The 16,749-nt window shown below is 36.3% G+C and overlaps 1 protein-coding gene across 2 annotated transcripts in view; it reads left to right on the top strand.

Annotated features, from left to right (window-relative positions):
• Positions 1-16,749, top strand: part of EML5 (EMAP like 5) — a 91,652-nt gene that overhangs the window by 54,189 nt on the left and 20,714 nt on the right. For both annotated transcript variants that reach the window (XM_059850116.1, XM_059850117.1), the window contains exons 19-27: positions 940-1,051; positions 2,018-2,145; positions 3,964-4,105; positions 5,837-5,989; positions 6,814-6,945; positions 8,197-8,285; positions 8,997-9,173; positions 10,013-10,214; positions 11,881-12,007. In XM_059850116.1, coding sequence (XP_059706099.1) covers positions 940-1,051; positions 2,018-2,145; positions 3,964-4,105; positions 5,837-5,989; positions 6,814-6,945; positions 8,197-8,285; positions 8,997-9,173; positions 10,013-10,214; positions 11,881-12,007 — 1,262 coding nt within the window. The remainder of the gene's footprint in view (positions 1-939; positions 1,052-2,017; positions 2,146-3,963; positions 4,106-5,836; positions 5,990-6,813; positions 6,946-8,196; positions 8,286-8,996; positions 9,174-10,012; positions 10,215-11,880; positions 12,008-16,749) is intronic.

Raw genomic sequence — 16,749 nt, 5'->3', positions numbered from 1 at the left:
AGTGTTTTATGCATTAGTGCAAAATAGTGTTTATGCAGTCTCTTATTCTTGTGATGTAGCATGCTGTTTTTCAAACCCTTGTGGTCAGTGACATCTTATTCAGTAATTTTCATAAGGAATTGATTTAAGCATCAGTATGTCCAATGGAATATGTGAGCTTGTGAGAGAGGAAGATCATACTTGTTCTATTTTGTAGGGTAATTACTGTCTACCAATAGATAAATTCAATCTGTAAGTCATTAAGTACTTTCTCCAGATTCATGGCTTCTTTTTAGCCCAGGAAAGCCTTTAAGCATGGATGAGTGTTCCAGTTAGATTACTTTTGTCTTTAATATTATGTATATGTTGGTGTTTTGCTGTGTTAGACCAAGTCACTCCACCTCCCAATATCTGCATATCAGAAAAGAAGCATTGGACAACTTGTATTATTCATACTAGAAGAACTGAGTGCTCCAAAGGAGAGAACTAATGATTTCAGTATTAACCATACCTGTTGCTTCTTTAAATACCTGTGTATATTTTTTAAAGACAGAATGGCACAAATGCTCATGTATTTCCAAAATATAAACACTAATCAAATATTTGCAGTACTAAGTCTTGTTTTGAGTAATGAGAAGAAGTGCCAAGGGGATATGGAGGCTAAATATCAAGGAAAAACACTGTAATGTGTTGGTTCTTATTTTTCTAGAATGGTAGAAGCATATAGGTTAGAACTTCTAAATCCAGCCCGTGTATATGCACTGTACAGAACTGTGCTGCCTTCATCAGGAGGAGAAATCACTCATTCTGTTGCTCCTGTTCTTTTCATCTCTAACATCTGTAGCTCTGTGCATTACAGTGTTGTATAGAGTCCATTTTCAGTATTGGCAGAAATCACTGAAAAAGTAAGGAAAGGTAATAATCAAATATAACTAGTGATCTTTATTTCTTTTCCCCCAGGGATTTGTCACTGGAGGAAAGGATGGGGTGGTGGCTCTCTGGGATGATACCTTTGAACGTTGTCTCAAAACCTATGCCATCAAAAGGGCTGCTCTGGCTCCTGGATCCAAAGGTAACAGAGACTTTATCCTATGCTTTGTTCTATTTTTAAAGTACTTTCTTTAGAAATCTTTGCAAAATTTCCTCAGTAAGAGGGAATCCACATTTGACATAATGATAACTAAAATAATTTTTTTTAAAGCTTTATTGATTCTAAATAAGTAATTTTTCTGTTGGGACTGGAATTGTGTGTTGTAGAGTGCATGTTGTTTGTACATTTGGTGGGTTCAGGTCATAATATTTAGTTTATTATTTGCCTAAATTAGTTGATCTAGCTGGAAGTTTTTTATCATGCAGGTGTTTGCTTGCTTTGTTTTGTTTTTATTAAAGTGGTAAGCAAAAAGCCTCTTATATTTCTGATCATGAAGTATCTTACCTGATCTTTTTTGTTTTGGAGAAAGGAAGGAATTCAGAATTGTGGTTAGTTTTGTAAGGTATTAGTAGTTAATTTTCTGTAAATGCATGTGTCTTTTGAAATAATTAAAGAACATTTTCATTCCTATTTTTCCCATTTCTACCACTTGTTCTTGATCTTAATGCTAATTTACAGTTCCCTGTATTTTCCTTCTGGATAGTTTTTCTCTTCCATCTCCTTCCCTTAAAATTATGTTTGCTGTGTTCCAAAGTGGATGATTTGATTTTCACACGTGATGAATGTAAATACTCATTAATGAAAACATTGTACTCCAGAGTGTCTCATTCTCATAGCTTGTTTACAAGAAGCTAGAATTGGAGGTACCAATTGGAGGCAATATAGTGGTATAGTTGATAACCACCATGCACAGAGTCAGGCACATTAAACTTCTTGATGTATTGCTGATTCCTCACAAATGAATCCAGATGTGTTGTTTCATGCAGGAGTGTTTTCTACAGTAAGAGAGTAGATTTTTCTACAGTGAGAATGTAATGTGCCTAAGTGTGAAAAATCCTCTTTAAGCCATAATTGAGAATCCTATCTTCTAACATTTTAATGTTCTAGGTCTCCTCTTGGAAGATAATCCTTCTATACGTGCCATATCGTTAGGACATGGTCATATTCTAGTGGGCACAAAGAACGGTGAAATATTGGAGGTGGATAAAAGTGGACCAATAACTCTGCTGGTTCAGGTATGTGTTAAATAGCAGTCCAATATGTCATACCACTAACATGATTTTATTTCTTGTGCAGTAAGAAGCACTTTAACTACAAATGAAGTTAGTGGGTTGCTATCACTTTTAGTTAGACTAGACCAGTATGACTCCTTGATGAGCAAGATAGAACACAGACTTTCCTTACTAATTTGTTCAATGGGTTTATCCTTCCAAACAGACCAAGATCATAGATTTTGAAAAAATCTATGATCTTGAAAAAATAAGAAAAGTGTCTGAAATAGTGGATCCTCCTCCAAATTCCATATTAACTTCTCTTGAGTACTAAATAAAAGTTGTATCCTTGTAGTTTGTTTTGAGATTTTACTTGTAATTATGGGAAAAAAAATTGCCATACCGAACAACTGTATTTTTTAAAGCTTGACTAGTAAACAGATTTTTACATTGCATCAACATAGTATTTTCTTTCATAGTTAAAATGTTTTAAAAAAAAGTGCTTAAAAAAAAGACTGGACATGGCACTTGATGCTATAGTCTAGCTGAGGGGTAAGGGCATAGGTTGGACTCAACGATCTTTGAGGTCTCTTCCAACCTTATTATTCTGTGATTCTGTGTTAAGTAAAAATCTCTGGACTCTCTCCTTTCTGAGTGGCCAGTGCAATACACAAAGAACTGTATTTTAAAAAAGAAAATATGAGAATATTAGGTAAAGAAAAAACCTAGTTCACAGAATAGTTTGGCCTGGAAGGGACTTTAAAGGTCATCTTGTCCAAACTCCCTGCAGTAAGCAAGGACATCTTCAAATAGAGCAGATTGTTCAGAGCCCCATCCAATCTGACCTTGGATGTTTCTGGGCGTGGGGCATCTGCAGCATCTCAGGGCAAGCACTTCCAGTTTTACTGCCCTCATCATAAAAAATTGGTTTATTCTATCTAGTCTGAATCTACCCTCTCCTACTTTAAACCCATTACCCCTTGTCCTGTCACTATAAACCTTACAAAAAAGTGTCCCCATATTTCTCATAAGCCCCCTTTAAGAGGCTGCAACAAAACCTCTCTTCTCTTCTCTAGACTGAGCACCACCTCCTCTCTCAGCCTGACTTCATAGGAGAGGTGCTCCAGCCCTTTGACCCTTTCTGTGGCCCTCTTCTGGAGCCATTCCAACAGATCCATGTTCTCTTGTGCTGAGGACTCCGGAGACAGACACAGTACTGGAGTCTGACCAGAGTGGAATAGAGGGGCAGAATCACCTCCCTTGAGCTGCTGCTCACGTTTCTTTTGGTGCAGCCCAGGATCCAGTTTGCTTTCTGGGTTGCAAGTGCACAGTGCCCGCTCATGTCCAGTTTGTTGTCCACCAAAACCTCAAAGTTCTCATCAGGGCTGCTCTAAGTCCATTCTCTGCCCAGCCTGTGTTTGTGCTTGGGGTTGCCCTGACCCACATGCAGGACCTTGCATGTGGCCTTGTTGAGCTTCATGGCGTGGGTCCAGCTGCCAGCCTGCCCAGGCCCCTCTGGATGGGATGCCCTCCCTCCAGCTGCTGGGCACACCACTCAGTCTAGTGCCATCTGCAAACTTGCTGAGGGAGCACTCAGTCCCACTGTCCATGGCATTGACATGTGTGTGAGGATTATTTTGCAGAAGCTTTCTGTAGTACAAATTACTATAATTTTGCACAAGTAGCAGAGTGATTTTTTTTAGGCGTTCTGTGTTTTTATTCAGATATTTATTATCCTCTAAATAATGCATATTCTTTCTCTTTTTTTTTTACTTTCATAAATGTATTGTTTCATATTGCAATTTAAAATAAAAATAAATCTGATTCATTGTGTTTTTTCAGGGTCACATGGAGGGGGAAGTTTGGGGTCTAGCTACTCATCCTCATTTACCTATTTGTGCCACTGTAAGTGATGACAAAACCTTAAGAATATGGGATTTATCTCCTAGCCATTGTATGTTAGCTGTTCGCAAGTTGAAAAAGGGTAAGATGCTTAGTATGAAAAAATATTTACTGATGAAATTGACATTTACAAGCGTATGAATATTTTGAAAGCAGGACTTGAAAGCATAATAAATTCCTTTCTTTGCATAATGCTATGTTCAGTAGTTATATTGCCCTCAAGCTAATGAATCTGCAGAGAAAATTCTGTGTAGTGCTGTTCTGAAGATTATTTGCAATTGTAACCTATTTAAGTCAGTGAATTAATAAGAAAGTTTGAGTCAATTACAAAAATGCTGTGTTGCTTATAATATTACAAGGCTTGTTTGAAACTTTGATTCTAGAATTTTTTTGGAAGAAATCCTAGAAGAAATGTTGTAATTTTCTTTGTGAATGTTTGAAGGATCTGCAATGTCAAGAAAAGGGAAATCATAAAATTTTTACTTGTTATTTAGGATATAAATAAAATCTATTTTGACAGATGGAAAATCTGTTTAAAGTGACATCATATAAGGTGATTTTTTTCAGGATTAGATGAGACCAGCTCTGACAAGCTTCTAATTCTATGTATGCTTTGCTAGATAAAGGAATACAGTTGGCTTTATCTGTTTGGCATTCAGCAATGCAGTTTGATTCAAACATAATGGGAGCTTAATTGAGGGTTATTTAGATTGACAAAGTAAATGTGGAAGAATTACGAGCTCACATAAACAAGGATTAAACAAGAAAGTTTCTAGTTGGTGAACTCTGCTCAAGTCTTAAAGCTGATATTTCTTAATATGTTTAAGAGTACGTTTGGCAAAAAAAGCCTCTGATGACTATTTGCTGATGAGACAAATTTTGAGATGCTTTGGCAATCTTAAAAAGTTCCTGTGTACTGTACAGAAAAAGATGTATGCTTCTTCAGGCTGAGTAATGGAATTTAAATAAAACTTGTTAATGATAAAAGGCAGATCCAGTGGCTGTAAGAAAAATGTCTGCATAGGTCAGGAGTAACTTAAAGAGCAGAAGGCTCGGGATGTTGTTGAATGACAATTACATGTGATAGTGAGGTATTTTCCCCAAGACATAGTGCAGTATTCATGTAAATTACAGGACAAAAATCAGGATATTTTTGGTGTGCAGTTCTCATCTTTTTTCAGCTGAATACAATTAAACTAAAAGTTGAGAATGGAGAAAGGAGCTATGGGATAACGAGTGCAAAGTCTTGTGGTGAAGTCATCTAAGTAAAGGATTGCTGTCTACAGGTTAATCAGAGGAACAAATAGTAGGGGAAAATATATATGTTAACAGAAAATTCTGGCATGAAAATACATCTATATAAGTTGACCTTGCATAAATTTAAATTGGAAATTAAACTGTTTTTCAAACAACACTGACATGTTTAATGGAGGGATTCTATGACTTAGTGTCTTATTGTTTGTGATAGCAAATGACTGAATTCTGTGAATCCAGAGGGTCTTTTCCAGCTGTGTTCTCCTTATCAGAGCAAATGGTAAGAAACAGGCAGCACCTGATACAAGGAAAAAGATCAAGTTAGAAATATACAGACAATAGTGATTAATCTGTATTACTAATGTAGAGCAGATATCAATTAATATGCAAATTCTAAGATTCTGGGCCTGGGTACCTGTTCATTATTTTGGCATCTGGAAAACTTCCTTGGAAGTTTTCTAGGATAAGAGTAGCTTTCCTTTACTAATGGAAAAATAGATCTGAAAGAAGGATAATGCACTGTAAAGGTATCTGAATGCAATTTCTTTATTTCTCATAGGAGGCAGATGTTGCTGCTTTTCTCCTGATGGAAAAGCATTAGCTGTTGGTCTCAATGATGGAAGTTTTTTGATAGTTAATGCAGATACCCTGGAGGATTTGGTCTCTTTCCAGCACAGGAAAGATGTTATTTCAGAAATCAGATTTTCTCCTGGTGAGTGATTTCTTTTTTTAAATGAAAATTTTAATACCAAGGTTGTTCAAGTAAGACTTATCACATTTAAGAAATAAAAGTAGTGAAGATCTGTAGTAAAAAATGATTTTTAGATGTAAAAAATAGGTCAGTAAAACCAGTACTAACATTTTGGAAGACCATGGTGTGAAGTCCTGTGTTGCTTGTTTAAGGATGAGATTATTGGAATATGTTTGCCTATTGTGACCTCCTGAGTACAACAGCCAGTTTGAAATTGTGAATATCCAGCAGCTCCCTAGGGTTGTACTTTATGACCTGCATAAGTTTGGCACATGACTGATGTTACTCTTATCTAATAAAAATACTTGAAACTGATGTCAGAAACCTCTTGCAATATTTTTTTTCTTATTTTTCCCCTTAGCATTCTCAGTGAGGCTAGGTTTTTTTTCCAACATTATAGCTCATATTTTAGGAACTCAAAATGCATAGCCTACTTTAGTTAAAATACTCATCTGTTGGAGAAATTTGATGCAAATTACTGATACCAATTCCCATACAACATTAGTTTCTGGTTCCCTAAGCCTTATCATCCTCTGAATACCATAAATGCTTAAAATTTCAGCAAATGGTTTTTATTGTTTGGAAATGTATGATACCATAGTTTTATGTTTCATGCTGATTATGTGATAGGAAAATCAGTTTGTCAGAGAATATGTATAGATTAGCAAGCTGATGTCAAAGACTTCTAAGTTGCATATGGCTAAATTCCAGAATTTACTTGTGTTTAATACAAAGAGCACTGAAATTTTTTGAAAATATTTTGTGTTTGTACTGATGTGTTTTAGGGGCTGGAAAGTACTTAGCTGTGGCATCCTGTGACAACTTTGTGGATATTTACAACGTAATGAGCAGTAAAAGAGTAGGAATCTGCAAGGGAGCCTCCAGCTATATCACACACATGGACTGGGACATAAGAGGTAAGCATCATTCATTTAAAAATATAGTGGAAGGTTGATTACATTATAGACTAATTAAGAACATGTATAGTATGGATTTGTGGTATCACTGGCAGATTTGGTTCTTCAGCTTATGAATATGCTCTCACAGCATCTGAATAAATATTAAACCCCTGATTTTTACTGCCACATACATATTTAGAAGTTGTGCAATTTGAAGTAAAATGGTTTGTCTCTATTTATTGGTTTGTTTGGATTTTTAAAAAAATTATTCCTGTTTATCATTTGACTTCACAAGGGCAGTTAGTGATAGAACAAGGAAGAAGGGCCTTAAGCTGAAGGAGGGTATGTTTAGATTAGATTTTAGGAAGAAATTCTTTACTGTAAGTGTGGTGAAGCACTGGAAACAGCTGCTCAGAGAGGTTGAGAATGCCCCATCCCTGAAGGTGGTCAAGGCCAGGCTGGATGGGACTCTGAGCAACCTGGTCTAGTGGCAGGGGGTGGAACTAGATGGTCTCAAAGGTCCCTTCCAACCCCAAACATTCTGTGATTCTATGTTTCTACTCCTTTAATAATATACTGCACACCGTGGTTGTATCTACAGCTCGGGAATACAAATCCTTGTCACACATAGCAGAAAGACTGGATTTCCTGTGTTCCAGGGTATTAATATATGATTAGTTAAAATACTAAATTTAGTCCCATTTCATTAAAAAGCAAGGCTGTGCAATCTATTTGTTCATGTTCTTATTCCTCTATATAATCACTTTTGAAAGAGTGTATAAGTTAGCTTCCTTTGAGGATTTTGAAAAGGAAGAGGACAGAAACATTGGTGAGAATTTCCCTCAGCAATGAAGTAGTATAAAAGTGTAAAGAATTCACCTGCTTGGGATCAGCTGGTGGCCAGGCAGAACTGTGCTTCTCCATCCCAAAAGCACATGCATCAACGGCCAGTAATCATAAACAAGCTTTGAATTACATTTTGTCTACCATCTGATGGGACAGCCATAGTAAGGAGAGAAAAGTGATGCATTAGTACAGTTTTCAAAGAGACGAGAAAGGGTTGTGAATTTAAGGGGTCAAAGCACTTGGATTTCCTTAGATGACCATACTTCCAGATCCATTACTTATGTATGCAGTTTTTTCCCATAGAAACAAATAATTAATGCAATGCTGTTAGCAATAAAAAATTCAAGCTAACCTTTATTTTTTCCTTCTGTAAAATGCAATCTTCTATGTTAACCTACAAGATCTATGTCATATGTTTTATAGGAAAACTTTTGCAAGTCAACACTGGTGCTAAAGAGCAGCTGTTTTTTGAAGCCCCTCGGGGGAAAAAACAGACTATCCCAAGTTTGGAGGTGAGGAACTGTACTGCCTTCTTAACTTGCTTGCAAATTAGAGTTATGATGCACCCATAAGAGGAAAAGATGTATAAAACTGTAATTTTAAACTTTTTAGATAATATAATATGTAGGGGATTTCACATTTTTCTCTTCTATTAAGAAACAGACATTTGGCTGATTTAGTATTGAAAATCTCACTAGTCTTCTGTGTGTCTCTTCTGGTACCTGAACACCTTTGCAAACCTATTGCAGATTACTTAGGCCTAACCTTGCTGTGGAAAACCTCATGTTTGTCTTTATAGAACAATGAAATACAGTTTACATAATGCCTATAGGCAAGAATATTACATTGTAGTTGTTTGTTTTCTCAGATATAGAGTATTGTCATGGGGCAGAGAGTAAAAATGTATTATTTCCAAATTATATTTTCCATCGTATCGAAAGGCGGTGTTGGAAAACATAATTTGTTTTCTTTAGCCTGAAAGGGCAGCTAAGGTAAAAATTTTCAAAATACTTCTTTAAGTTTTGGAATTGAAAGTTCATAGAGGTAAAATTACAGGTCTCAAATGAAATTCCGGATGGTAAAAAAATAAGTGATTAATATATTAAAATATATCTTTTAGATGTGCTATATCTTTCAGTGCAAGGAATTTTTCTTGAAATAATTAGATATGGAAGAAAAATGCCTAAGAACTATTTTCTGTCTCAAATGTGTTGGTTTTGTAGGTAGAAAAGATTGGCTGGGCATCATGGACAAGTGTTTTGGGCTCTTGCTGTGAAGGGATCTGGCCAATAATTGGTGAAGTCACAGATGTAACTGCTTCTTGCCTCACTAGTGATAGTAAAGTATTAGCCACAGGAGATGATTTTGGATTTGTGAAGCTGTTTCGATACCCTGCTAAAGTAAGTAATTTTTAGCTGTTTATGGAAAGTATTTATTAATAAATCTGCCTTTTCAAAACTGTGAAAATTCATCACTCAGAAGAAAATAATGCTTTTAGATTTTTTTCATTTTGATCAAAGAAAGCATTTAGTATTACATTGCAGTTTGCAGTGCATTAAACTTCCAATGAGTAAGAATGAACATTCCAGGTCAGACTCTAGAGCCATCTCATGCAATGTCCTGTGGCAAATTAATAGGAACAACTTTAAGAATGAGAATACTTTGGAAGACAATGAACATGTCTTTTTCACCTACATTGCATTCATGATTTTAAGGACCTCCGTTCTGTCCAATATTAGTAACTTTTTTTCTAAGATGAAGGCCTTTAATAGTATTTAATCACACATCATAGAAAAGCCATTCCAGAAGCACCATTGTGTTTTTACTGCTCTTCAAGTAATGCTAGTTTTCCTATATGTTTGGTGGTAAATATGTCTTCAGTTTTGGAATGTTGCCATCCTGAGGCAACAGTGCCCAAGTACTGACTCAAATATTCTATGTGAATTTTATTCCAACTCAGATTATTGTCTCTCTTAGAAAAAGTGATTCAGTGTTTATTGCTGGAATATGTTTATAGAGTAAGTCTTTCATGCTTGATATGAAGATTAGGTTAACATTTCATGAAGTTGCTATGGGAGGGGCACTTGGCAAATGATGTGTTAAAATCATATGAAATACAAAACAGCTGAAGCATGAGCTGTAAGGAAGTTAAGATGATGTCATTGTGCTGGCAACATATTTCAGTTTTGTCCAGCAGAGTGGGTAAATTTGATCTTTGCCTTCTTTTTCCCCTCTTCAGGGAAAGTTTGGAAAATTTAAGAGGTATGTTGCTCACAGCACCCATGTGACAAATGTGCGTTGGACGTACGATGACAGTTTGTTGGTCACCGTTGGGGGAGCAGACACCTCCCTAATGCTGTGGACTTATGAGATGGAAGGGCATCGGGACAGCAGGCAGTGTGACAGTGAGGAGTCTGATCTAGATTCTGAAGAAGATGGAGGTCAGTAGTAATTTATACAGCTGGCTGGATTGTGCTATTTCAAGAAGACTTTATTAGTGGAAAACTGAAAATTTAGAAATAATTTATGGTTTGTTTCTATCTTAAGTAGCAAATGCTCTTCAAAAATGTTAAATAAAATTTGGTTTTGGGGAAAGGACTGATAAACTGCTGTGAAGAAAATGATAATGAAATGTTTGAGTTACTGCTTTGAGTCAGAGTACATAAAGAGACTCTTGATATTTTCTAAATGAAAAATATTAAGTATCAATTATACATAGCTACCCAAAATCTATGTTTAAAATAAAATCATCACAGTTGGAATTTGGTCACTAATTCTTAAGAAATGATATTGAAATCTGTATAATGTGAGTTCATAGTTATCTTGGTGTTGTAGCATCTGCTTCCCATAACATGGAGACATAGGACACTGAAGTAGACTGATGTTTATGTACCTATTTCAAGGTCACAATATCAGTAGTTATAAAGTGTTAATTCTGTTCTGTATGCTGGTTTTTCCATACTTATGTTTTCCTTTTCATGTTATAATTCCAACGGTTTATGGCCTCCAGATTTGTTTTCTTTTCTCCCAAGTGTGTTTTTTCCTCCTTGTCAATTTCTCACTGTTCAAGGATTTTTAAACTATCACTGCTACTCATTAAATAGTTCTGTGTAATAAATTAACTTCAGCTGTCACTAAAATGAGCTAAATGACCAAAGAAACACATTAAATATTAAAGACGTATTAAAGATTCATTGGAAAAGAATTTTTTATCACTGTCTTTCTTCTCAAAAGTACTGAAGAATACACAGAGTAATTTAATTGCCTACAGGAGGACTTGTCAGCCTTTAAATTTCTTAGTCAAAAATTGCCATCTTCAAAGTTTCTGTTCAGTCTCTGCTTGAGACCTGTTAGAACATCTTAGGCCTATAATCTTCTCTAGCTTCTGCTGCTGTACACAGAACCCTCTTAAGCTGTGAGTTCAAAACTACTCTAAAAGAGAGCAGGGTATGGGAATATTTGCAAGAAAAGAGATTGACATCTTTCTCCACAAAAGTTTCTCTAGGTTGGGTTCTCTTAATTTCAGTTAGAGGTAAGAAGTATTCACCATCACATTGTTGGCATTAGTAGTTTTGATCTTTGAAAAAACAAAATAATGGAGAGTCCCTGTCACAAGTTAGCTTTTCCAACATGTTTATTTTTCTAAAGTGAACATCATCCTGGTGTGTCTTGCTGGCCCTAAGCATTGTGTAGGAACCTTGGGCAGACCTATGGATCCCATGGTAATGGATGGATCCTGAAATTGAGAACAACCAGGCACTGAATCTTGCAGGTCTTAAGAGCAGGTGTCAGGTAGTGAGGTTCTTTGTTAGTGGTTGTAGTTAAGGCCAACCAAGCAGAAATGGGGTAGCTTTTAAAGTCTCTTGACTCATTAATAATTTTTTTCCACAAAGATCTTGTAGGGAATTCTTTTTCTTTAAATGTCTTTTATTAACAATGTTCATGATTCCCAGCTACTTTCTTTCTATTGTGTATTTATATTACTAATAATCCATCCTGTAATTGTTTTTGTAATCTAGTACATTGTTGAAATCTGCACAAACTAAGATTAAATTGTTGGTTTTGTACCTTATTTTGTTTTGATACTCTTCCCTCTGGTTTTGTTAGGTTATGACAGTGATGTGACAAGGGAAAATGAAATTAATTACACCATCAAAGCCTTATCAACAAACATTAGACCAATGTTTGGAATTAAGCCTCATCTGCAACAAAAGGAGCCAACCTTAGATGAAAGGTAATTACTAAATTACAATTCTAGCTAAGAAATCAACCTGTAAAGACAATAGTAGAACAAAATTATATTGGATATGTATAAAAAGAATCTAAATACTTCTTTGAAGAAAAATAATAAAAGGCGACCCAAAGGATTAGGCTGTACCTATTTTCAGTGAGCACAAAATACTAAAAACTATTTATGCATATTTTTATGTGTGGAGAGTTCCTTGAGATGATTGAGTTATTTGCTGGTGTTTAATAATATGGTTTTTTTGGAACTGAAATACTGACTGGTAGTTAGTATAGGCATGAGCCTGTATGATTGTTTTTGTGAAGGACAGCTCTCAGGTTTTTGCTTCTGCCAACAAACTGCTCTGATGAATTAAATTAAATTCTAAATGCTCCTTGCATTGCTTCAGTTTCCACTTAATTTCTACCTTTCTTTGAAAAATTCTGTCCACAGTGGTTCTGCAGTTTTTGTTAATGAATCTTGGAAAATGGAGTTGGTTGCTTGGCAGTGTTGGTTTTAGACCTTGATTCACTGTTGTACTCTTTAGAAGAGAACAGGGTAGGGAGTAGACTACAGTAAACCCAGAAAATAAAGTAAATGCAAAGTAACAGAAACAATTTATAACCTCTAGAACATTATCTGTTGTAGAATCTGCAGCTGAGCGTGGGGTCCTGAAAGTTGTTTGTTGTCCACCACATTGATGAGGACAGTATATGTGAGGGAAAAGGAAGGAGGGATTCCTAAGACAGCAATTGGGAAATGCTAATACTAAAGATGGGGAAGTGAGGAAAACAGCAGGGTAGGAGGGGGTGTAGGGATCTGGGGAAAGGGGAGAGAAGGAAGTTTTGCAGGAATGTGAGGAGTTCTGTGGCAATGCTCCTCCTTTCCACAGTGAAGCTGGACAGGTCTGTGATACTCTTGTTGAGAAGTGCAGTGTGACTTTGGTGGGAGTTTCATATCATCTTTTGTTTTTAATTTGTGTTGCTGTAGGAGAGAGTGGGATGCCTGTGTATAAAGCTGTGGTTCCCTGTCTTGCATTTATAAGAAATGGTCTTTCTCCTTTCTAATTAGATGTATTTGATGTGGAAATCAAAAAGAAATAATGTGCATGGCATGAAAGCTTTGATTAAAGATTTTTTTTTTTAAGTGAAATTGTAAGCCTCTTGTGTTTCTTTCAAAAGCTGTGTCTGGAAGCTGAGTGAATTGTGTTTTTAAGTTTCAGATAAATTACTAAGGGAATTAATTCTGTAGTAAGGTAATTAAATTGTGATTCAGAATGCAAAAAAAGATGATGAAAGAATTCCATTACCTGCATTGTTTAAAAGCTTGGGCCCCTAAAACTTCAAAGACATTTTTTTTGTGAAGAATAAAACCAGACTATGGTTACTGTATGTATTTTGACTTCTGTTCTGATGTTAATATTGTATAAGATTGGTAAATGTTTTAGAAATGCTTTAGTCTACTGTCATGGATACTAATTTTTATTTTGTTTTGATTACTCTCTATTTTTGCTTCCTATGAAGGCAGGGGGTAGTAAGGTAAGTTTGTGTACTTGAAGTCCAGGATTAATGCATTTTAATAACTTCAGCTGCTTGGAAAAGAAGTTACAATTTGCAACAGAAGTGAAAGATTTACCTCTTTATTGTTAAGTAGTAGCATGTTAATAGGTAGAAAAGGGTTAAGGGACAAAACATAAGTGCAGCTCTCACTCTGAGCTGATGTGAGTGAACACGAGAGTGTTCTAGGAGGAGGTGGTCAAAGCTCATCCTCCTTTCCTCAGCACTTTGTGGGGGCTTAGGAACAGACTTCACTGAGCCAGAGATCTTGCCCAGGTGCTTGTGGCTGCCTGCAGCACCCACCTGGAGCTCCAGCCTGGAGCAGTGCAGTGAGCACCTTGCAAGGTGCCTGAGGTGGCTCTGTGAGCAGCACCATGCCACAGCTAATGAAGCTTCAGGGGTGAAGGGAGCACTCCTGCCTTGGCTGCAGCATTTTCCCAGTGCTCCTGTGCTGCTCGAGGATCTGAGCTGCTGCATCCACCTGGTGCTCATACAGCAGCCTCTGGTGTAGGTGCCTGCATTAGGTTATGAACTTCTGCACCTGCTCTGTTTAGAATATGTGCACATGCAGAGACATGCTGTTAAATGCAGCATGCAGCACAGCAAATCCTGAGGCTGTCAGGCCACCCTTCAGACTTGCAGACTGAGCTGCCTCCATGACTGGAACACCAGATTTCACTCCGATTCTTTTGGTCTAAGGTTTGCTTGCAGTGTTAACTGCCAGCTCTGCTAATGATATTGTATTCTCTAGCAGTGAAATTACCATGCTATATCATTGAAATTGCAATACTTACTTTAACTTCTACTGGAGACACAAAATGGCACTGCTGTGAGGCAGCACTTAGGTTGGTAATTTGAATTATTTATCATTTCTGAATAATAATGTTTATAGGTAATATTTTTATGTAGAAATTTGTGTACTGTGTGTCTCATTTGGTTGTACAATAACATTATGGATACTCAGCAGCACCAAATACATTTGAAAACTGTTTCTATCCTTTACTAAGAGTTCTTTCCTAGTATGTTTTTGTGCTAGTTAAATTACTCAGAAAAAAGTCTATCCTGGTTGATTTTGAAAATGCTCTGACTCTGCTACTCCCTGAATTGCACAGCACTGAAGTTTGGGAGATGCCTCTGGAGAATAATGCTCCATTCTTACTCTGTTCTTGTACTCCCTGAAGTTGGCTGTTTGTGGCTGTGAAAGGGGCAGTGCTGTGATTAATGTACCTTACAGGCAGATGGCTGTACCAAGAGACCTCAAATTAAACAAACAGGAATTTCAATTAAAATTTTTCACTGTTTTACTGTGAAAAATATCTGGAGGTATTTGAATTTCATACTCCTGGAAGAACTGCATGCTATTGACTGCAATACCTGTTCAAGCTGCATTTGGATTTTATTGTGAGAGAGATTTAGCTGTTTCCTATATGAATAAATAGTGCATCAGTCTTGCACTGAAAAATAAAGTTAAAACTAATTGGAAGACATCCAGTAAAATCCATTGTTTAGAGTATGGGAAAAAAAAATCAGTCTGTAAATTGGTGAGTTGCAACATTGTGTTCTTAATTTTCAGGATTTTTTTTCCTAAATTATTCCCTAAATTATTTTGCTTAACTTACAAGTGAGAAAAACTAACTAGTGTTCACCTAGTGAAGTTGTTTAGTGGCTCTTTAAAAAAGAGCTTATCAAGCCAGTGGAAGTGTACCAGCTAATCAAACCCTTGGAAAGTGCCCATGCATACTACTAATATTAGGAAATAATCTGTACATGCCCATATGTTTTAATTATTAATGTTGGTTTTTTGCTAGCCAAATTATAGGAGTATTCCATCATACATGACTGAGGAAAACTACCCAGTGCAAAGTATCTTCAATCAACATAAACTGAATTAAGTAGTCATGAAAAAGTAGTACATATCAGCAGTGCTCAGTACCCCACACGTTCTGGTTAGCTGAGATAATTTTATTTTAGTATAAATGAATGTATTTTTGTGACTAAACTTGAATATCTGTCTTTAATAGTGAGTTGACTGTTCCATCCATCAGCTTATTTCAGGAAGTTAAACCTGCACAACCTTTCTTTGAGTTATTCAGGTGTTGAGTTTGCTGACTCTGAACACTAGTATGGTTCAGAGTAGTAGAACACAGTATGGTTTGGTATAGTTCAGCGGGTTTGTTTTCTTTTTTTCTGCTTCTGCTTTTTTCTCTATTTACAGTAGAGTTATCACAAACAATTATATTTTCATGCCAATACATGTTCATAATTCCCATTTAAGTGAATGGGAGTTTTCTATACAGATAATAGATTTATGTAGTCTATGAAGTGAATAATCCCTTTGTAAAAAGAAGTATAGAAACCAGGAAGTCAGCAATAATTACCTGTATGAATAATTCACTGGCACCTAACTTTTAGCCAAACTTGTATGAGTAATCCTTTTCTCTTTCCCATCTGCTGCTGAAAAGAGGTTCCAGGTAATGCTTTTATTTTCCTCTCTAGTCCATCTTTTACTGCCACCTCCCATTTTCCTTAAAAAGCCATCTGTCATGTTGGGTGCCATACCATGCACCTATCACTTCTCAGAATATTGCTGTATGAAAAATCTGAAATTTATATATATGCATTGTAGTTCTGTTTCATACAATGAGCCAGGTGCTGTTTTACCTACCAATATGAACTCCAACTCCATGAACTATTATGCTCTCCTATGTTTCACAAGTAGTATTCTTCAGTAACATTTATTACATTACAAAGATTAGCACTTTTTCCAGCACCCTAGTGGACAACTGTTTTACAAGTGGTGATTTGACAGTCTCACCTGATGTGCCAAGGCAGATATGTTTCTGAATTATTTGAGCATCAGATTCCCTGTATCTGCATTATCTGGCTCTTACTGCTCACAGAACACAGGAAATAATTATAAGTCATTTTTGTCCAGAAGCAGTTCTTAAAAACTACCAGCCTTCATTATCTTCTAATGGAAACCAGACCTCTGTGAAGTTTCACAAATGACTTTGAAGAACTTGCCAAGAGTAAATGGAAAGAAGTCCTCCTTACTTTTAAAATTCATTCTCTACTTCATGCTTGCCAACACCTCTTGGGGAGGGCAGAGCAAGGCACTTCATGCTGAAGAGTAGTGCAAAATCAGTTGCTGAGTTCTCTGCAAGTCCCCCTAAGTATGAAGTGCAGCTTTGGTGC

Source organism: Haemorhous mexicanus, chromosome 6 (assembly GCF_027477595.1).
Source record: "Haemorhous mexicanus isolate bHaeMex1 chromosome 6, bHaeMex1.pri, whole genome shotgun sequence".
In the NCBI taxonomy this organism is placed as follows: domain Eukaryota; kingdom Metazoa; phylum Chordata; class Aves; order Passeriformes; family Fringillidae; genus Haemorhous; species Haemorhous mexicanus.
Note: the sequence above shows the minus strand (reverse complement) of the source record. Positions and strands in the feature narration are given on the sequence as shown.